The following is a 23506-nucleotide window of genomic DNA, read 5'->3' as shown; positions in this document are numbered from 1 at the left end:
CTAAAAGCAACTCACCGGCTGTATGAGGCCAGACTCCTTGTCGAGGCAAATGATTTCATAGGGCCGTAACGTCAACGGGACTCGCTCGAGGTCCCACACGGCTTGCAGTCGGCGTAGGAGCTGCGCCGCTAACATCTCTTGACGCAAGTCATCGCCCACCTGCGAAAAATAATTTTACATGTAATGGTGGCTGTACACACTCGGCGAGAGCCTCTCGCCGAGAGTCTCGACCGAGAGGACCGAGAAAAGAGCGCAGCCTGTACACACTAGTTACGTTATTTGTATTTAAAACACCGTTAATAATGGACGTGGAAACCGCTGCTGTAACACATAATAACCACAATAACCACAGTCATCGAGCAAGTGATTGAACGAGTGTGTACAGGTCGCTCTCATTTTACTCGCGAGACCCTTTGACTCGTGCGCAAAAAACCGACAGGCGACCGAGAGAGGCGAGACCGACTGCGAGGAAGCGAGGCGAGACGAGAGCTCTACTGTACACTCTCGCCCTCGGCCTGTCTCGGGGTGTCTCGCCGAGTGTGTACAGCTACCATTATGATCGACTACGCAAGTATTGGGAAGAAAATAGTTTAAAGTTTTCTGTGGGTAGTTTAAAAAAACAACTACCCGCAGAAATCAACTTGGCACCTGCGTGGAATGTGCTTCCCCTCCCACCACACCCCATCGCCTACCGCTCTCGCCCTTCACGCGACAGTACGATCAGTAAATTAAATACTACCGTTACGTTTACGTTACGTTTTTATTAACCTATGGATATGGAACTGTTATGAAAAAATATACATACATACAATCCCCTTATTGATAAACGGTTATATTATAATATATAATCAATAACTACTATCGCGAGGGCCGGTCACAGTCAGGTGCCTAGTTAACTTCTGTGAAGAGTACAATAGTAGGGAGTCTTGTTTATGGTTCGCGTACTTTATGTACGTAAATCGCATATCAGAAACGCTGTCAATATATCTCTATGCAATCGAGTAGAATTAATTTTGTTTTTAAAGATTTGTATAGGCCAATTTAAAACTTTGATAATAATACTTTGTTCTACGGGCCACGCTCACTAGATGGTGCTGAATACAAAATTAAAAAAACATTCAGTTAAAAATTATTCACCTTAACAATGCACCCAAGAAGCCTCCATCCAGCCAAGTAGCCGTAAGGAGACGAAGATCGCATCCTAGCTAATTTGCTCTCCCAAGACTCCTGCAAATATAAACACATTATTAACACACGAATATTTTAAAAATTTATCAAAAAATCTAATTAACAGTAGATTTAAATAATTACACGTAGAATTAATAACCTAATTAGTTTTTGAAGTTAGTAAAAAGGAGATATTTATAATGTATGTTTGTAACGAAATAGCTCAAAGCGTACTTGACCGATAGTATTTTCTTTTTTTAACATAACTTTTACACATTTAAAGAAAACACTTTTTTAACAGATTGGAGCTATGTATTATTATAAACTTAAATTATTTTACTTAATTTTAAATTTTAAACGTCGGGAAAAAATTTAAAATTATGTAAAATAATTCATTAGTGTCTATAGAAAGATAGATACATCAAGTCAATTCGTAAGAAGGGAGGAGTTCTCCGTAAGGCACAGATTACAATAATTAATAAGTTCTATTCAGAATTACAGGTAATTTTACTTATACTAAAACGTGACGTATGCAAAGCTGTGGTATGACAGAGTGAGAGAGAGAAAGAAAAGAGGCTTCCTTTATGAGAAGAATTTTCACCAACCTTAAGGGCCACAGCTGATGGATCAGCAGGGTCATGTTTGAAGGTATTCGGCGGTGCAGCGGCAGTCGCGTCAGCCAAACGACGCCTCACCTCACCAGCACCCACGGCCATTGATTCACGGGACCCGCAAGAGGAGGTGGACTGTATGGACGTCACTGATAACACGGACAACTGGAACAATTTAGGGCTTTAGAGTTAGACTTTTGAGCAGGTTTGATGATTTAATGTTTAGTACAAAGGTTACTTTTTAAGTGTAATAGGGTCATATCCGGCGCGAAGGACCAAATATTAAATTTCACTTTCTGACGAAACTCTTCAAACAGTCAATATGGCGTGGACAGGCCACAACTTTGATGGTGTTTTCCAAAGTTGCATAAAAAACAAAAAGTAAAATGGAAAAATGTGATTTGGTCTACTATAACTGTACTAAAATATTTGTATGTCATATGTTTCATCTTTTTTATTTCTGCCAAATAATGACTCTATCGTACGAACGGCCCAAGCATTAACCAGTCAGTTTATTATATGTTGTAACAAACGCTACGGCTGAATACTCTAGTCATTCAAACACTATTTTGTAATAGAGTTTAATTATTGTGACGAAATAAATAGGAATATAATTTTATAGTATATAATAAATCTTTGTTATTAGATGGCGTACGAGTAAATCTTTATGCATTAGGTTTTTCATTAAATATTTTTGTATAATTTGTGTTGAGGGAAGTGTGGTCCAAGATTTTGATATAGTGTGGAACTAATATGGAACAATAAAAACAGAAACACCTACAGAGGGTAAAGTACAAGAAGTGCACAATTAATTAACAAAAAGAAACTCAAAATAACATCCAAAAAAATCTAAAATAATTTATTCATGTAGGTACACGTATGAACGTCAAAAAAGAAATATACATTGAATGCTTCTAATTTTACATTTACTGCCAGTTTTCAAATCAAGGGCGTGTCAATGATCGGAAGAGAAGAACTGTCAATTAACTCTCCGCCACCTTTTTTAATCGCCAAGTTTTTTTTACACAACGTTTGTTAGGAGCTGCAACCATTAACTATAGCTAAAAGTCCAGTATTAAGGAAATTAATTTTTGTTTTAAACTGTTATACCTGGGAAACACAATCAGGCGCCGGTGCTCTTGTATGATACTGCGTGCTTAGTTCGTCATCATCATGGCTCCAACAATCGCTATTATCGACGTCATCCATCGCCGAGTACATGGAAAGCGCTGGCCACTCTGGCACTAAATTCTCTTCGCTTTTCGTGTGACGTATGGGCGGCGAGTGGGGGGCAGGTGGCGCGGGTGGTAAAAGGCGAGGGGGCAATGGCTCGTGCCCCTCCGTCTCGAGGACTTCTACGTACATTATGTAGGGTGCCTGAAAATTAAAGTGAACAAACTTTAATTCACTGCTTCTATGGAACTAGTTTCGTCTAGATAATAGATACGTGCCCATAACCGTCGAGCATGCATGGTGAATGTCATGAAAGTGAATGAAACGAGAGAGGTATGTAGGGACCATATCAAGTTGTCTCTGCCTAGCCCTTCGCGAAAAAGGCGGGAATATAAAAATAAAACAAGTAGTTTTCTAGTAGTTCTCTAGACATCGTTAAAGGCAGAATTTGAAGAAAACATCAACACATAATATCCATAGAAGTGCAAAAGTACATTGTAAAATTGACTGTAATTTAGAAATCCTATTAATATTGGGAAATTAATATTGTATTTGCCACCCCAGAATTATCAGTTACAGTATTACTCGATGGTTTTAGCTCGTCCCTTGAGAACTAAAACTATTATAATTATCTACATTGTATAACAATGTAGAACAAATCAGTACCTTGTCCTTTTAAAGAAAAACACTTTTTAACGGATTATAGTTATGTATTGTTGTATTTAAACTTATAATTATTTGTACATAATTTTAAATTTAAACCGACGTTTCGCGTGCTTTACAGCGTGCGTGGTCACGGTGACTGAAGACAAAGGTGTTAAATGTCAAAAAGTATTACAGCTGCAGAAAATGTTGTGTTATCTGTATTTATTTCCCCGGAGTTGGTATCGACTAAAAGATGTAGGGTTTTTGCAGAAATTGCTCACGGTGTCCTCCATTTTACAACAATACATAACTATAATCCGTTAAAAAGTGTTTTTCTTTAAATGTGTAAAAGTTATGTTAATAAAAGACAATACCTTGTCCTTGCTGTTAAGCACTGCTGCGGCATGAGGCGGTATCCTAAGCACGCAGTGTGGCTTCTTATGCAGTGGCAGCCAAACCCGAGCCGGTAGGTTCAGATCAAGAGTGGCCAGTTCAGCGCGAAGTCGGCCATTTCTTCTCTCTTTGTCTGCTACGCTTGCGAGACGACGACCGATGTTTGTAAGGGCCGTGAGGAACTGAAAAATAAATTATAACTAATGTCAGGATTATTTTATATTTTCAATCTGTGACAGCGTTAGACTTATAAACCTGTATTTTTCCTTGGATTATTAGCAATTTTTCTTTAGATTTATGCCTTACTTAGGTAGATGTGAAGAAACGGCATAAATAATAACTTGTTGTTATAATTAAATTATTTCATCATTTCCCAGTACAATATATTGTGTGCAATTTCAGCGTATTTCGCGCCATTTGTTTGCCAAATCTTTTGTCACATTAAAACGAATTGACGCACACGGAGAAAACTTATCAATGCTATATTCGAATTTGAATCATCAGAGAACGTTGAAAGATTACAAAAACCAAATCTATTTTTAATTAACCCTGAACATAAACTTTACGCGAATTGAGAGGGAATCATTGAGGCTTACAAATAATTCGTGACGTTTCACTGTACCGTCTCCATGGTCGGGGTTGGTTGAATTGTTATGTATTTAATACCTAATATATATGTGGGACTCATAACTACAAATAACATTCAATGAATATTCGCAGAGACCAAAATCTTAGATGACGCAATGTTTAAATTAGCTGACCTCAACAATCAACAACTGTTTCGTGGGAAAAGTGGAAAGCGTGGGTTTGCTACTGAGAACATCTTCAAATATATTTTATATAACTCGTTTGGTTTTTAAGTAAAATTGAATACTCCAAAAAATTGCAGTAGCCCTTATTTCTAGCCTCTAAATCTCATTCAATTTCGTCCGAACTCTCCATTATTATTTATGTATATAAAAACCGCTTTTATTATTTATAAAATGTATATTACTCTGTATATATGTATATTTAATTCTCATAAAGTTTTCGGTGGCCTGAGTTTCCGCACTAAGACTCTCATTAGGTCCGATGTGCGTAAAGTCCTGGCCAACTAAGGCTTCCTTTTTCGTGGGGAAATGCGTTACGCATACCCTCCGGCGTCACGGTTGCCTGGTGGTGAAGGGTTATGTGGGACTCGCTACTTTGCATACCCACTAAAACCCCACGGCCACCTACAATCGCCCGAGGCAGGACACGGTATCCAGCCACGCGATCAGCCGTTAAAATCTCACGGTCCTCTGCGGCCATGAATGATGTCGAATGGACCTTGGCTCAGCAAGGGCCATTCACATCGGCCAAATCGCCCTGTTTTATAAAGTTGGGGGAGGCCGGGTTCAATGCTTGATGTGTCAGCATCCCTTCTTTTAGGCGCTTGAACCCTGGCAACTAAGCCAGCCAACTCCTTCCAAAACCACAGAACCCTTCTGGACACTGCTGCTCCGAATATTTGTACAATTAAATTTCTTATAATTGTATATATGTATATTAACTAGTTGTTTGAAATGATTTAGTTTTGCAAGGTTGTATTACTTCAATATAAAAATCTATTACATTTTTAACGTACGAGAGTTCCATGTTTTTGAAGCCACCTTTAAGCTGTTAAGGTTAAAGGCACCTTAATTAATGTCACAACGATATTTTCAAGATTAAATAACTGTTCTTCCGCATCCGATTTCGATAACGTATGTATATTTTTTAAAAAGATAGTTACGGGATCTAAAATATTCAAGCCATACTACGAATCGTAATCGAATTTTAAATCTTTGACTCGTTACAATAACCATTGGTATTTAATAGCGCGCGGGCGTTAGTCGTGTAATACTTGTTATTAAAAGCTCAGTACGTATAACTAAGGTTAAACCTTCATTGCTAAGTTGCATTATTTGATAACACCAAGGTGAACACGGTAATAGACTAAATTTGTTTGTGATCTCATAGTGTGAGATTAACCGGAACAATCGTTTCGTAAAATTGTTTGGGCATTGTTCTATATTTTAAACATAATATAAGTTGATATAATCAATATAAACCTATATTACTTAATAATATAATATTTAGTATTATTAAATAACTCGGCCGTTCCCTCGGTACTATATGAGCAGTGGCTTCAACTTGCGACTGTCATCTCTGAGGTCGTAAGTTCGATCCCCGTCTGTACCCCAAGCTGTATTCGCTTGAATGGTGATGGAAAACATCGTGAATCGGTTTGCCTTAGATCCATAAAGTCGACACCATGTGTGCTTACAGTAGGCGATGAAACAGATACAGAAATCTGAGGCCTACACTTAAAAAAAGGACCCGCGCCACTGATTATTTTTATTCAATATTCCCAATAGTTTAACTGTGTGCCAACCTGAAAGGCTGTTAAATATTCTAATTATCTATGATTCCCTTTGATAACATTATTTTCAGAAGTTGAATTACTAGGTATAGAATTATTACTATCAAAGTAATTAATAAACAATGTGTTCATATGCCACGGTTTTTTAGTCTATTGACGTCAATAATCAATAATTACAGTATTTCCTCATACAGAACAACAAGAACAAGTGAAGGATTTACATTTATTTCTATTCTAACTTTAATATCCTTTTTATTGCATCTAGTATTTCTCAGCAATGTTCATTTATTTCTACATACCCATTACCTACTGCTATTTTTGTACTCTTCCGATTAAATAATCCTCAACAATTTGAGCAAAAACTCTGTATGAAAATGAAAAACGTTGTGCCCATATAAACCATACAAACGTTATCCGCCATACATGTTCGAGTAATGCCGAGTGTCCTAATTAAGACTATAAACGGTATGATGTATCATTTCAACGGAAGTGGATTAATAACAATGATTAGAGGAATGTGCTGTGATTAACACTCTGCATAATGCTGGTATCATTTAAAGCGAGAGATAGAGTAAGCATCTATACATAATATTGTAACAACTATTTTAAAAGTCGCAACTAAAAGATATTTTTAAATATTTTCAACGTGTAATTTTGACTTTCAAAAGTGCCTAATTGAAATAAACGATTTGACTTTGACTTTAATATGTCAAGATTTATATAAAAGATTTTACATCATGGACATTTAATAAAAAACATGGTAGCGCGCTACAACGGACAAAATTATGCATTTGTTTCGTGATAATTAGTTTTTTCCTAATATTCGACACCCGCAGCCTTCTGTGCTCCACTTTTAAGGTCTAAGGTATTCCGCACGATGTTTTCCATAACAGTACTAGCGAGCAACTAAAAGTGATCCCGATACCAAGTTATATGAAGGTTACAGCCTTGCGTATTTTTCTGCGCGTATACGAACGTTTAACCATACACGCTTAAACGCGCACCTTCCAGATTTTAATTGTTTTTTTTGTGTACTTTTTTGAATAGATATATGATAGTCATAGTCCGGCGAAATCTGTTCTTACATTTTCGTGCACCCTACCTGGCGAATCACACATTGGAGAGCACCGAATTGTTAGCGAATATAACCTAAATCATTGTGATAAATTTGATATTAAATTATGAATAATAATGTTATTAAAAGAAGTTAATGAAACACCCAAAATAATGTACCATTTTAAAGTCCATGTTTAAATTTCGTATTCTATTAAATCACCACAATACTTAAATGCATCTATTGATTTGCTTAGTAAGGGTAAAATCCCGGGGAATCCCCACAAGCGAGGCTTTGTTATTGAACGATAGCCCTTACCACAAAAGCTCGAATATATATAATCCAGCGAGTGCTGGTTCAGCGTTCGGTGGCGGTTTAAAGAAAGAGAAACGGACGTTTTGTATATACGGATATGATTATGACCTCGATAAATGGGTATGTATATGTAATCGAATAAAAACCGCCATAGAAATAGTATTATTTTACTAACGCCAAGAAGGCTTTATTGAAACCAGCTAGAATTTCATGAATATTAATACGTATTGTGGTGTAGTATATAAAGTTAGCAATTTCTATTCTAAAGTGAAGCCATAATTTTGCAACAGATAAAGATTTCCGAGTAAAGCACGTCTAACGAATAAGAATTAGATAAGGTATTACGTAAAGAGTGTAAAAGTACATATATATTTCATGTACAAAAAATTGTTTGTTATTTTATCATATTGTTTTTATTGATCAGCCAGTTTCTGATATTTTACTGATTCTGACATGCCGGTCTCCTAACCATGATTTTCTTACAAAACTAGAATAACTACGCAGTTAAAAAAGTGGCTATAACTCAAACGAGTAAGAATGTTTCTTGAATTGAGTAGGTATGACCATAAAAATATCTATCTATCTATAGTCGATACGTTTGAAAGTAAATTAGCATGACATTGCTTCACATTAATTTATTAGTACTACTACAGTCTAATCTATACAGGAAATATTTTATTTCCTTCCAACTATATTAGATAGAAAAGTTTTTTTTCAAAACGCAAGCTATTAAACCAAATATCGTTTCATTTGCCATCATTTCGGTTTGCATCTTTTGAGATCCTAGTAAGAAACTCCAGGGATTGTCTGCTAAAAGTGAGCTGAAATATCAGTTATACTGTTGTTTACTTTCAGTTTCAGATCTGTCTACTGCCCACGTATCTCGGACCCTGAATTACCAAGTGGAGTGTAGATTCCGCTCATCCATATCACTCGCAATTTGATTTGGTCAAATATTCATAAAATGCCTCTGTTTGTCTTGTATTAATGCCAAATAATATCAGAAAATATACTTTTTTACCAAAAACTTTTTACAGTGTAGGCGATGGCCCCAAAGGTCAACGACTATGATAACTATGTCTAGTGAAATCGAATGCCTCACCCAGTTTTGGTGTGACTGAGTTTATGACCTAATTTTTGGTAGGGTATTATATTTCGTAATTGTGTCATTTTTATAAACGCCTTCATTCGCTATGAATTGTTATGTCCTTATTACTATTGACTTACAAACGAAACTGCAAGTATTTATTATATTTTAATAAATACTTTGCATTAAAATAACGATTACTTTATCAATCAAAAGATATCTTTATCACTCACGTCTATTAAGGGATGTCGATGAGATAATGATAATTAACTAATCCATATATTTAAATGAATTTGTAAACAAATATTTGAAAATGTTCCGGTTCTAAATATAGGGAAGGAATGTACAATGTAAATTTAAATAAATAGTTTACTTCTCTGAACAGGGAAATAACAATTAATTATTTGTACAGCAGTTATTTGCCGTTATAATAAATGATTTGTATTCATGAAAATAATATCTTCAACGTAAAAAGACAAATAGTTTTCGTTAGGGCATTATTATATTTTCAAACTGTCTAGACTAAACTCACCTGTGTTTGCGGCGCGAGTCGTGGTGCTCCACACGAACATTGTTCCCCACAAAGGCATCCGTTATCGAACGCCCGGCCAGACGCCAAATCCCCTAAATGTCTCCCAGATGGCGTTGCTAGCCTCAACGCTGAGGCGTCCGATTGAGATCTATGGTGGCCTCTCCTTGCGGCTGGCCGTATCTCCTCAGCTAGTATCGAATCCCTTAGCTTCGTCGCTCTAGACCTCTTGACGTCACCTCCAAAAGCGGTCAACAGCCACGCGAGCCGAAGTGAAAAATCAGCACTTTGTTTACACCGATGCACTAAATACGGCCGCAGTAGTTCAGCGACCTCCCCTAGCTCTATGTACATTGTCGCTAGTTGCGGTAGGTAGAAGTCGACGTCTTCGTGAGGGAAAGAGAACAGTTTGTTGGCTAGGTAGGTTTGCACACCTGGCTCTTTCGAGTTAAAGAGATATGATATCGCCATACTCATGTCGAAGAGTTTACTTTCGAATAGCCGCAGGAGAAAGTCTTTGTGGTTGGCCGTGTCGATTGCGGCCGCGGTTGCCGGAGTCTCGACGGCTGTATCAGGTGGATCGGGTGGTTTATCCGTGTCTTCCGGATTGCCAGAATCGAGGCTTTCTCGCGATCTAGCCGCGGCGGGGGTCGGTCTTTCTTCGTCGTTTCCATCGGGGGGTGTGTGAATGCCTGAGTCATCGGATCCGGCGGGAATTTCAGGCGGGAGGGCGAGACGGGGTGCAATACGGCCCATGTCCCCCTGGAAGCGGGCGGGCCCGCCCTCCGGCGACGTCGGTGTCATATCCTCTGGTATCCGTTGGAGAACGGAATCCAGAGACCTGTTTCTCTGATGGCCGCATCCTGCCGGCGGCCCACTCGCGCCCGTCACATGCCTACGGACAAAATAAAATGATTTTAATCACATTATCACCACAAAAACTTCACACTTCGTTCACGTAACTCAATGAACACTCATGATTGATAAGTACCTATATTTACTATCAAGACTCTTATAGAAAGGGTCTTCATAATGACGTATACCGACAACTATAATCTTTTTCACCATTTGTTTTTTTTTTTTAATTTTTATCACACGTCCGAAACAGTCACTAATTGTGGATTAATCATGTTAAAACACGCGCATGATAACAGATGTCTGCAAACTCTAAGCACTTAGAACACGCGAAGTACGTAACCGAATAAACAATATCGCAAGAGAACGTCCGACTCGAACGCGAGCGTACACTAAACTAATTTACGCAACAAAACAGGCACGCGGCGTCGCATACCACAGAATAAGGATCACCTCGATTACAAACTGCAACTAAACAAAACCAAAGTACAAATAAACAAATATTAAGGCATTATGAATTGTAGGCCATCTTTGCACTTGCATAAGCACATAGACAAGTTCCACAGTCCAAGAATACATTCATATAATTTAATGTATATTTGAGTAAATTGTACATAGCCTTGGACAGTCTTGCTCAATTTGGACGAATGTTAATTCGTTAAACATATCACGTAGCAATGAATTTTTTCTCAGCTGAGCAACGGCTATGCAGTCATGTATGGGCCTGGATTTCATACCACGATATCGTAAAAGGACTAATAAATTGACATTCATTGATTGAACTTGCAAATCGTTCTAAAACGGTTGAATGGTATTTAGGTGATGAATATTAAAATATACAATATATACTGTTAACTGAGTGTATCAAATCCCTCACGTACGACAAAATCGAAATATAATTAAAATAAACGGGTTATAATACGAAAAAAATTTAATGGACACTATTCCATATCCGTTTATATTATATTTGGCACTCTATAAGATATATGTATGCTGCAACAATTATTACACAAAGCTCAATATAACCTTAGAAATATAGTAAAAGTATGGAAAGTATCCTTACCAATTTCTATCGGACGAGATCAGACTTTAAATTTAAATAAAAATCTACTTCTTCTGCCTCGTTAGCTACTACTTATAAATTAATTTTAAGTCAATAAACCTTTGGCAGCTACATATCAGTTTATACATATTATTATTTATATTTTTCTTTAGATTTTCTTTTATTTAATTTTAGTTATAGTTGAATGTCCCTTTTAGTTTCTTTTTGTTAATTAATTATGCACTTCTTGTACTTTAACCCTCTGTAAGTGTTTCTAATCTTTTTAATGTATATTCTATAGTAACGAAGTATAAATAAATAAAAGACCGGCAGTGTTTTGATCTATTCTCAGCTTGTTTACGGCAGGCATGACATAAGATTGAAGAAAGCACGGAGAAAGCGGCCAACGACCTCAAATAATTTCAACAAGTACACTATCAAAGTATGTATATTGACCCCACCGAACTTAATGACCTAGGGGAAGTATTTAGGATGAGTTAACCGTCTACGAAACGAAGTGCTGTTTATATTTAGAACTTTATCGAGCGGGCATATGTTCTTCCTATACACAGATGTGCTGATGACGAACTAACGGCAATCATTTAAATAATACAAACTGGTTAGTCATCAATCAAACGTAAATAATTTGTCCTCTAAGATTTCAGAGGAAAAACATTTAGAGCTCATGCCTTATTAATTATAATTAGGCCAATCCGTAACCAATTAGATCAGAAAAGTACTTCTGGACGAACCTCGACAAATCACTTTGCTATATCAATCGTAATGGCTTAAAATTTTTGGACAAAAATGTAATTAACACAAAAACACACATGTTTTTTATATATCAGTGTTGAAACTAGTGAAGGGTACTATGAGTTGTGCAAGAAACGTCGGTTGTCATATCCTGTTAAATCAAATATTTGTCGTAAACGTAAGAAATGCACATACAACTCTCTAGAACATTCAAAGAACCTACTTTGCATTTATAATTTAGATCGAATTGCGATGAATTTTATTAATTATTAAACATATATTTCACTACTCGGTATTCCGATAAAACGACACCACTTTTACTTTAAACTTATATAATTTAACATAGGTTTTTTTTATTTTTGAATAGCATGATGATCACATCAAATAAAAAGTATTCAACCTATACAAAAGTTAACTGGATTACTTTTTGCAGTTTTTGTTGGCGGGCAGGTCTCATATGGGTGTGTCATTTACATTAGATCCCTAAACACCTATACATTAGATCAGTAAATTAGTTTTTCTCAAAGACTCAAACGATTACAAGTACCACAAATCTATAAAATAAGCTACACAATGGCGTATCAAAAAAAACCTAATAAATAATCGTGACTAAGAAAAAATGTTTCATGAGCTTATATAGGCATATACAACCTTCATGTTGCGTGCCAAATAATAATATTCGCCAATTTCATATACATAATGCGAACGAAAATTATGACTCTATCAAATTAATAGAAATAATTAAATTGGAATTCCAGACTATACAACAAAGGGCAGCGGTCTAGACAAAATCGTATTAGTTTTTTCCATACATTTGTTACTAAAATTATATTTTGACGACATCTGTGATTATATCAGCCTTAATATCAAATCACAATATCTTAGAATTTTACTATTACATTGAAAATATAATTTTTTGATGTAACTTAGAGAAATAGCAACTGCTAAGAAATTACAAGCTAGGTACGAATTGATTTTTACATCTGAAGGAGTTTTCAACTACTAGCTTATAACGATTTTAAATTATTAAAGCAAAGGGGACGTCCAAGTAATACGTAAGCACTATAGAAGGGAGGAGGGAGGGGTCTTTAATTTTCTTATTTAGTGATTACGTCAACAATAACTACTTAGTTTTTTACACACATTACCCACACATTTTGTTTATGCTTGAAATGCATTTTCGAGGATTCCTACAAAAAATTAATACGTTTATGTACTTTTATTTTTGCGAGCTTTGATTACTTGAGCTGACAAGAAGAAGGGGGGGGGGAATAATAGCAGTAAATCTTCTTACGTAATACTGGAACGCCCCCAAACACACATATACTAAATATACGAAAAATTACTTTTAACACACACAAAGCCGCAATCACCAATTTCGTATATAAAATATAACATTATATAATATTTTAATATTCAATAACTTTAGGAGAGCGCGACGTAATGACGTCATCGTAAAAGTATTAACACTTTTTCATTTTAAATATTGTGATTTGTGAAATAGAAATTCGAAACAATAGTGTGCTATGAAAAATCTGACCCTTACAAAAACATTGTCATGAACCTTTACGAAAATGAATTGACTACAATGGACCACATTCATTGGCTCAGTAAACGATAACAGATGGCATATAGATTTCAATTAGATTGGTTGCGTAGGGGCAAGCAATGGGGATACTAAAGTTTTATAATAAATTAATTATAATTTATATTAAAATACCTGGTACACATCCTTACACAAATCGTGCTGCATATACATCTATGCAACAAACGTGGCTTGTAAACATGATTTTATCTAATCCATATTGTTTACGAACGACAAATCGATTCTATAGAATGTGCATCATAGAGAACCGTTAAAAAATGCATTATGACATCAATGTTTACAAAACAATGCTATTTAATATTTTGTTCATTATATAGCTTTATAGGAATATTAATTTTAATATTGGTTAGTACAAAAGATATGCAATATACTTAATAAGCAACCACGATGCAAGCGCGTGATCCTATGAAAGGACAAATCGCCGTTAAAGAATTAACGATCGATAATTTTCTTATTGAAAATTTAACGATTACATATAAATCAAAGTCAATCAATAATAAATAATAATTTAATATTAATTTGTCGCCTAAGATGAATTTTTGTGTGGCGCTAATTGTCTTTATAAATTCTTATTTAGCATTTCAAATATAAGTTATCAAAAACAAATGAAGAAACCTCTAAATTTAAAATACGTATTCTTTGATTTTACATAAATAATAATTAAATATATAAACACGAATTTATTACATTGTATCTATAATTGGATGTTTCGTGTGTGTAGGGCATTGTGCTCAGCCAGAAATAGGTACATCATGTTGAGAGATAATAATTCGATATTATTAAAGTTGTTTTTTGAATTAATTCGCTGTTATTCAGACAAATAAATAAGCGTATTTTAGTGCTTTACAGCAGCCAAGTGGTCAGCTAGACTGCTAGAAACTGCGGGAGTCCCACAAAATTGTACCAAATCTTATTGGTATTCGGCGGTAACGGAAGAATGACGTCAGAGTCAGGCCATTCAGAAAATGCTCTTTGAACAGAAAAATTCCATTATTTCCAAGCAAAAGCGAAGACCTTATGGATCGATATTTGTATTTTACCTATAATAGCTGCCCCCGCAAACTTCGCTTCGCCTTAATGAGTTTCTTTTAATTAGCCTACCTTTTTAGTAGCTAAACCAACATATGAAACATTTTACTATGCTACCCCATAGACTGTTCGCTTTTCAGGAAAAAAACCGAAGTACTCAATAAAACTAAGTTTTTTCAATCGTCTCTAATTTTTCCTTGGAGAGATTCTCATAAAACCTTCCTTACAGTTCAAGGTATAAATGCGATTCATTTCTATTTAAATATATATATTATTTCTTGTCTACGCGTGACGCTAAACTTAGTATTATTTAGGTGAATAGCCCTGTCAGTATGTACTGGTTCGCGTCTCAGTCTAGACTCATTCAATCCCTAGACACATTTCGTGGAACATTTGAACAAACACACGTACATGACGTCAATAATGAAACAATGGTTGTTTGATTGAATTGAGGTGGCTTTCCACGTGTACAAGAAAAACAATATGTTGAAAACTTCTCATGCATTAGAAATATTTTTTTAGTGAAAGTAGAGCAGAATATCGCTTTATGAGCGTTCGGAAGTAAAATCTTATATCTTCTGTATATGTATATACAGTTAAATCCATATAATATCAATCCAATCCATCCAATCAATGAGATAAGTTTAGAGATTGTTTATAATTTTGGGAGATGAAAATCCTTAATATGAAAAACCTTTGTAATCAACATGCATACAATACGGTTCAATACTTATAATTCGGTTTCAAAAGATAAAATATACGTTATATTCGAGATATATGTGTGAAACTGTCCTACGGCATACAAATGCATGTACGTCGTTAATCCATCATACAACATACTCAACAAAAACTGTATCCTCTGTGTACTTCAGCATAAAAAATAGTTTCCCACATAGCGTTCCGGTTCATGAGCCCGGCTTTGTCCTGCATTGAGAGCCGGCCCTAACCATATAATAGGAAGTCATTACTACATAAAACAAAAAACCTCGACGAGACGCCTTCCGCAATGCACTTGCGCGTGAGTTGATTTACAAATTCCCTTTGCTATTTACCAATTTATGTGGAAAGCATTTAATTTTCAAAAATTGTTATTGTATAGTTTACACAACAAAACAACGTGTTCATCGTTAGTTATGTAAACAAGTTGTATAACGACAATCTTCTTTAACATAATGCCATTTAATTAATATTAGTAACACAGTATTTACAATATTATAAACCTACATCTTAATATGAATTACAATAACTTCAAATTGATACATAGAAAATTAAAACAACTGTAGCAGTGTAACTTTAATGCTGGCATTAAATCTTTGCAGTATTGAGATAATTATTCGTGCGAAGGCCAGCCTAAGGTCACTGATACTATCTCCCAGGTGCCAACTTAGTTCTTTAATTAGCCCCTGTGTACCCCTCTGCCCAAGATCATCTACGCCGGACGGAACAAATTTGAGAATTTCAAAATGGGAGGATAGACGATAGAGAGGATAGAGGAGATATTTGACCCTTTTCTCAATGCATAATCGAGCTCTAATTATAAGTAAAAATGTAATGGCAAAAATTTCATTACTACTAGGCGTGTAAGGTAATGCTAATTAATACTCATAAAAATTGTATTAAAATGTAACATAGCAACAGTTATAATTACATGAATGAGAAAAAAAATCAGATATCAAAGATAAAAATATCTTGCCCACCGAGCTCCAAAATGAATGAAATTGCCAAATCTACTTTCTAAGGCCAAGAAACAACGGAATACGTAAATTCAGCGATCGCAACGGAAACACCCCATTGACGATGACCTTGCGTTACGTAGTTTGAATAATGAATGATTAAAATATTGTTTTAAAATAATTATTTATAGAATTGCACGAACGGGCAGAAGGCTCATCTGATATAATACCTCGAGTGGTTTTAGTTTGGCTGCCCTAGCAAGTGCCTAACGCCCAAACCCAATAACATATATCTCATTCCATTTTTGACCATCTGAGATAGACATCTTAATTCAAATATTGGTAAGTGTGCCAATAAAAATGACAATTCGACTGCGCCAATATCTTGAGATTTTAACTTACACCAGTTTTTAAAATAATCAAAAATTTAATTTAACTATTTGATATGTTTTAAACATAGACCATGTACATTTCAATATTATTTGTACGGTTTTATTTACTTTATTTGGTTTATATTGATTATTAGAAGTAATGCACACACGCAAAGTAAGCGAGGCGCCGCCTAAGCGATACATGTAATTAATACGCTTTATATGGTGGACGACCTAATTGTTTATAATCGGGCTGCCTTCACAAGCAAGTTTTATTTTATTATTCGTTTATTTATTATTAAATTTACGACATCATACATAGTACTAAATCTACTAATTATTTTACAAAATCTTCCATCTAAAATGTATGACAATTAGACTAAACATAATTTTTACAAAATGTAGAAATTAAAAACATATAAGTATGTAAGATAAGAAGATTAGTTATAAGATATTATTTTCATATTTATTATTTTATGTAGGTTTTATTCATAACATAATAGTTTTTTTTTAAACGAAATTGATCTGACGGGGACCCAAAGCGTTCTGTGGCTAGACTACAGCTCTCACGAGGATAATGATGCATGTTTGAAGTAAAAGGAATATAAGTAAAATATATAGTAAGTACTTTTATGTTAAATCTAATTTTCTAAACATTTATTTTCCATTTGTTGTAAACAATATTCACATACGCGCGTGTGTGCGTGACAGGATTTGAGAGTGTGGTTGTGTGTGTTATTAGCGCGCGCGCTGTCTGTGTTGGTAAAGAAATAATAATTAATAAACCTTCTAAATCCATAAGGCCTCAAACAACTATTCAATGTTTTGTCCTTATTACTCTCATATCACTTTACAATGAACAATCAAAACATTTCAGCCAGCCGTAGTGCATTCGTTTATAAACAAAACTCTTCCACAACTCTTCAGCAACGATTAGTAATAGTTTCGCAAAATCTACTAAAGATTGTAAAATTATTTGAAAAGTGTTACGAGTATCGCGTTCAAATAAATTAATATGCGGTGCGCTATGCCAATTTACAGAAGATTGGCTAAGAAAATTCTTGAAGGCTTCTGGACCGTGACGTCTTTATTATGTAAGTGGCTGTTACAATACATATTCCATCTATATTAAGCAAGCCATACGCGATTGTTTGCTTAAGTCGTCAACAGTTACATAAAAATTCAAACAAGGAAAATCGTTTTAAGACCATTCCAAAGAGTAAAAAGGGTACTTTTCCGATGTCAGTAAAAGGTCAATGACCTGGATTAACTTTTCTCAAAAAATATCCTATCCGGACTCAGTGGTTTTGAATTTCTACCCTTTGTATAGATATTATAGTTTATTATCTTATTTATTTAGGAAACAAAACACATACATATATTTTAAATAAAACATAAAATTAACACAATGGATATATCCACAAAAAGTTTCTCTGATAAAAATAAGATACAAAGCACATATAATAGCAGAACGTTAGCTAAGTAGATAAAATAAAATACATTTATTTTGGAACATAAAATCATCATGGTATCAGTTATTCCACGTCATTAAATTCGAACCTGTTGGCATCCCTACTCATCGGCAAAGAAGACAGGGTGTTGGCCGAGAGAAAAAGCCGGCGTAAACAACTCTCGGTACCCTTTTTAAAAAAAAGCAAATCATCAAACAATTCTAATAATAAAAATACAATACAAAATATATAAATCGACGAAGACAAACATACTAGTACTTCTAACTAACAATATAATGTTAGTAAGCTAATAAATTATTTTATCACCCGGTTCTGATCAAACAAAGCTATAGAATATAAGATATAAAATTAATCATACATACATTTGCCACATTACAGACAATAATGCCAATGTAAGGTAGATTATAATCACATTTATTAAACTTCAATTCTACTGTATGCCCATTAAAGCTAGCAATTATAGTCATACATAAAATACTGATGTTTTAACTAAACTCCATTACTTAAGTGCCTATACTATACCAGAGAGTATATTTATTGATTTGTACAGTATTTGTACAGCCTTATTGAATGCTTGAGTTGCGGTGCAAGTGTACTCAAAGACCTCGATGTCTGCCTACTGTATGAATTTCAAATGATTTTTTCGTTTCAAACTAATTTGAATATAGTAAGCCAACTTTAATAATCAAATATATTATATTCTACCATTTCCTCTGGGCATAAGAGTATTTATAAATAGAATACAATATCGTACTGCTAATTAATAAATAATAAAATCTTTTTCACAATACAGTTAGTGAAATAATTGAACGTTAGTTAAAATATTCATATTTTCCATTTAATTCCAGACGTTGGCAATGTCATTATGGTAATCCAATAAAACCATGAGCGTGCTAATCTTGTTTGGCTTCATTGGTGCTACGTTTACAATATCATCTAGCCTTAGACAGCCTAGTGCAGGTCACGATTTAGAACGTAGTCTCAACGTGTATGTTGATCTACTTACAACGACTTTTCCCTTGAGAATTTTGACGAATTAAAACAGTTGCATGAAGAGATTTAGTACAAAATTCGTAAATTTTTGTAAATTTTCTTTATAGCGATTAAATTTTTATTCAATTGTATTACAATCAATATGTATATCTTTATTCGTATAAGTAGACTTATGAACGCAAAAAAAAATTATTGTAAGTTTACATTTACTACCAGCTCGCAAGTCAAGGGCGTAGAGCGGGCAAGAAGAACTGGCAAGAAACTTTCCGCCACTGTTTTTAATCCCTAAGTTTTGCATGATACAAATTGTTTGAACTGGAGCAAATCAATTTCAAGGATTGGATGGATCATTTAAGTATTCGTCACATTTATAATTTTTTTTTTGTGATAATCTTTCTTTATTAAAACGTAGCAGTAACATAATACAATTGAAATAAATAAATGAAAAGGAGGATAACTAGCGGCCTCATCGCATTCGAGCGATCTCTTCCAATTTTGTCAGTTATTTTGATAGTAAACTGCAAGACAGTTTTATTTTATTAGTGAATGATTTGTAATTTTGAAAGACAGCGTACCGATAATTTGTAGATCGATTTGCATGAGATTGATTTGTATCACTACGTAACTTGACGAAATCAGGCATGGCGAAAGTTAGCGCAGTACTTTCATAGCGAAAGAAATAAAATTGCATGTCATCATATACATAACGATTCTTCTCACCGTACGAACGGTCCGGTACACTGAAATATGTTCTTTTAAAAAAATAATTAAACTAATTTACTAAGTAATATGTAATTTTTATGGGTTAGCCAAACGATTTTAAGGCATCCAATTCACGTTCACTCCGTTGTTGAATTAAAACCGAACTGTCAATTATAATTTATTATTGTAATATTAAAATAGCCGACTATCAATAATTTGACAAGCAGTCACTGCAAATACCAATATCACAATTTATATTTCTATTTATATCTGTACGCCTTTTTCTTGAAGGGGTAGGCAGAGACTACAGATCTCCACACGCTACGGTCCTGATATATATAATATACCCTCATCCACTTTTATGACTTTCACCTTGCATGCTCGTCGGTTATGGGTGCTTTTAACTTGTCCCTTCACTAGCAAGGCCTGGATTTCACACATTCACAATTTGTATACCTCGTACTACATCTTGAAAATATGTAATATGTATTTCGTAAAATATATTTTACACAGATATATAATATACCTGTTGCGCAATTCGTTCAGTATCGTGCTTTAGTAGAAATCTGAAGCTCTGAACCACATAAATAGCAGCTGCGAGTTTCTTTCAAAATCAATGGTACTTGAAAACGGCGTACGGTAAAGTTCGATAGGTATCGTGAAAGGCTGCTAATAAACCACGACTTTACAGGTAAAAATTCCATATTTATATGTTTAAATTACAATGATTTTTCTAGTTTACATGAGCCACCGGCGTCGTTTATAATAGCTTAATACATATACGAGACAACATAGCCTCCTCCAAGGCATTCCACAATTGTCTATTTAGTGCTATCTCTATTATTTTTAACGTCTCCGGGAAGTCATTAACACATAGGATATACTGTAAATAAATGTTCTGACCCATCTCTTACTCTGTTGTGATAGCGTCAACTAATATTACCGAGATTAACAACCTTATTAATAAAATAATTAACTGCATCATTTAAAGTCATGTCATTTTTAACACAAGACAAACACGCGTTTTATCTGATGTCAAATAACGGGATATAAATTTTGTAAATTGTAAATTTGTGTGTCAGGGCAGCCCCGATGTATTTTGTAGTACTTATCAAACTGATAAGACATCGACATCCGGGACTAGCATATAAAATCTATATTTACAAACAGTTCAAAGTCAAGTGTGTAAATCTTTTTTCTTAAGTTTATTAATTGTTGTACTATTACGAACTGCGGCCATCAATTTGACTATAACAAATAAACATTATTAAGGAATTAATATAAAACACTTGTAGAGTTGTAGCCTAGTTTAAACTCTCTTAATTTCTCTACGGTTTCATCATCAAATCCATGATGATGAGGGCCAGGTAGTCCTACCAGGTATTCTTTTATGTGTTGTTTATAATTTTTTATTTCTTTTATTTATCGGTTTAATATTCTAGGTATTCTAGTATACTTATACTTATAAAAATTACACTACAACGAGTTTATAACCTCATAAAAGCGGATTCCACTCTTTAATCAGAAGACAGGTGAATTATATCGAATATATCTTTGACACTTATAACTAGAAAATTTAAATTTTTAAAGCTACATATATGATCACGTAGCATTCACGTGATATTACGTCTACATTACACGATTGGATATACGTCGATCATGTAAATGGTCGATTCAAGATGTATCTATTTACTTTCAACGTTGTGTAACAAAACCCGTTCTAAGATTACGTTTAGATGGTGAAAATCATGCATTCTATTACATGAAAACTACTCTGGTTTACTCAAACTGGAAACCTTTTGAATGGAAATATGATGGTCAAGATAGCCTGATAACAAAACACGACTGATATAATATACTGATAGTAGATATAATATATAAACAACCATCAGTACTACAAGATTAATACAATATTTAATTTACGTTTCACAATTGATTTCCCAATTTGAAAATAAAATTCCGATAGCATTTGTTCGCATTACGAATAATAGACTATTATATATATTTTAAATGTTTTCAAGCAACGTGTCAAAGCCACTGGATTAAGCATATACCTATTAACAACCTTATTAAAAAATAATTACTTAATTACATCATGTAGTCATGTAATTTTTGAACACAAAACAAACACGCATTTTATCTGATGTCAAATAACGGGATATAAATTTTGTCATCACATCGTGGCACACTCTGTCGCCCGTTGGTAATGATAACTAATAAACGTTTTATTCTGAATCATATAAATATATTTAAAGAGAGACACTTACTGCTTGATAACCGAACCGACTACTTAGTTAAATATTTCATAAATAAAAGAATTTCCTATGTTAAATCTCAGCACAATGGTTTCCTTATCATTTATCAGGTGAGTAAACGAACCTTGTTCCGATTAGTGCGTGGAACACATTCACTTTGAAATAGTAATTAACCATACACATTACTTTGGGCTATAACATTGAAATAATACTTCAAAAGTTACTCGAGAAATATTAAAAATTACGTATGTAAGGTAAGTTAAAGTACAATTTTAAGAAATTCATAGTCATACTATAAATTATATTTGATGTTTTTTGAAGGTCTCGTCTATTTTTGCATTAATTATAGTTAAGCGGTCCACATGTTGATTTTATTTAATCAATTTATTTATTTCGTAAACCTACAACTAACAACAATTTAAAGATTACAATAATATATAGCCAGAGATAAAATATAATACATAAAATTTAATTACTAACGGATCAAATATTACAAAGAATAAAAATTATTCAATAATGTTGTGTAAGGTAAGTAAGTACGTGAAGGTGTGTATGCTCACGATGCAGGTGATTTTGCGCTATGGATTCTTAATACTCTTTTTAACCACATTCCGCGATAGCTTAAACAAGTCAAGGGTTAAATATTGGTCGTTGTATGTCCGGGCTGCGCGATACAAAACTGAGTTTTTCGCGTAGTTAGTGTTGATGTGAGGAACATAAAACAAAGCACGATCACGAGTCTGTTAGACAGGAACACGGAAGAGCAATTTAGAAATTCTAATTTGAGATAATGGTCTGTTGATTCAAAGTCTAAAAAGTATGCAAAGATTAATTAAATCATAGGTGTAGAACTCCGAAGGATCACGAACTGGGATGATGTAATGACCAGAGCCAAAAGGCTTAAATGGAGATGGACAGGACACCTGTTCATACGCTCAGAGATCAGAAAGCAAAATGGTCGAAAAAAGTAACTCAATGGACACCTCGCTACAATACGAAGCGAAGGAGAGGAAGACCATGTGCGCGGTGGGCTGATGACTTCATAAAATCTAACGGTCCTCTGTGGCAAAGACTTAGCAGGGTTAGAAAGTACTGGAAACAGCTGGAGGAGGCCTTTGTGCCACAAAGGCAAGCGTACAAGAGGATACCTGTGCAACAAACCCTTAAAGAACTTTCTTATATACATATTTTATAAACTTCTCTTGTATTAGTTGTAATAAAGGCTTTGAATTTGAATTGAATTAAGTCCAGTCTCATATACCACAATCACAAGATCAGTAAAAAAATTCAAGTAAGTAGTTATAAATGTTATACCATGATCACATAACCATGAAATTGTTTTACAACCAACCTTTCATTATCTCGTAGCTACGAAACGAAATAACACTTATTCCTCTA

At 34.4% G+C, this 23506-nt stretch overlaps 1 protein-coding gene across 2 annotated transcripts in view; it reads right to left on the bottom strand.

The window, feature by feature from the left end:
* The window catches only part of LOC111004184 (phosphatidylinositol 4-kinase beta), a 44717-nt gene that overhangs the window by 5426 nt on the left and 15785 nt on the right, over positions 1–23506 (bottom strand). The window contains exons 1-7 of one of the 2 annotated variants that reach the window (XM_045629027.1): positions 10349–10612; positions 9361–10252; positions 3971–4171; positions 2889–3155; positions 1773–1943; positions 1138–1227; positions 16–159 (exon numbers count right to left, since the gene is read on the bottom strand). In XM_045629027.1, coding sequence (XP_045484983.1) covers positions 16–159; positions 1138–1227; positions 1773–1943; positions 2889–3155; positions 3971–4171; positions 9361–10252; positions 10349–10425 — 1842 coding nt within the window. In that variant the 5' untranslated portion in view covers positions 10426–10612. Of the gene's footprint in view, positions 1–15; positions 160–1137; positions 1228–1772; positions 1944–2888; positions 3156–3970; positions 4172–9360; positions 10253–10348; positions 10613–23506 lie in introns of those variants that run through there. The other variant, XM_045629026.1, reaches the window with a different exon arrangement.

The sequence above is a fragment of the Pieris rapae genome, chromosome 7 (assembly GCF_905147795.1).
Source record: "Pieris rapae chromosome 7, ilPieRapa1.1, whole genome shotgun sequence".
Classification (NCBI taxonomy): domain Eukaryota; kingdom Metazoa; phylum Arthropoda; class Insecta; order Lepidoptera; family Pieridae; genus Pieris; species Pieris rapae.
The sequence above is the reverse complement of the archived record's forward strand: the minus strand, read 5'-3'. Positions and strand labels throughout refer to the sequence as shown.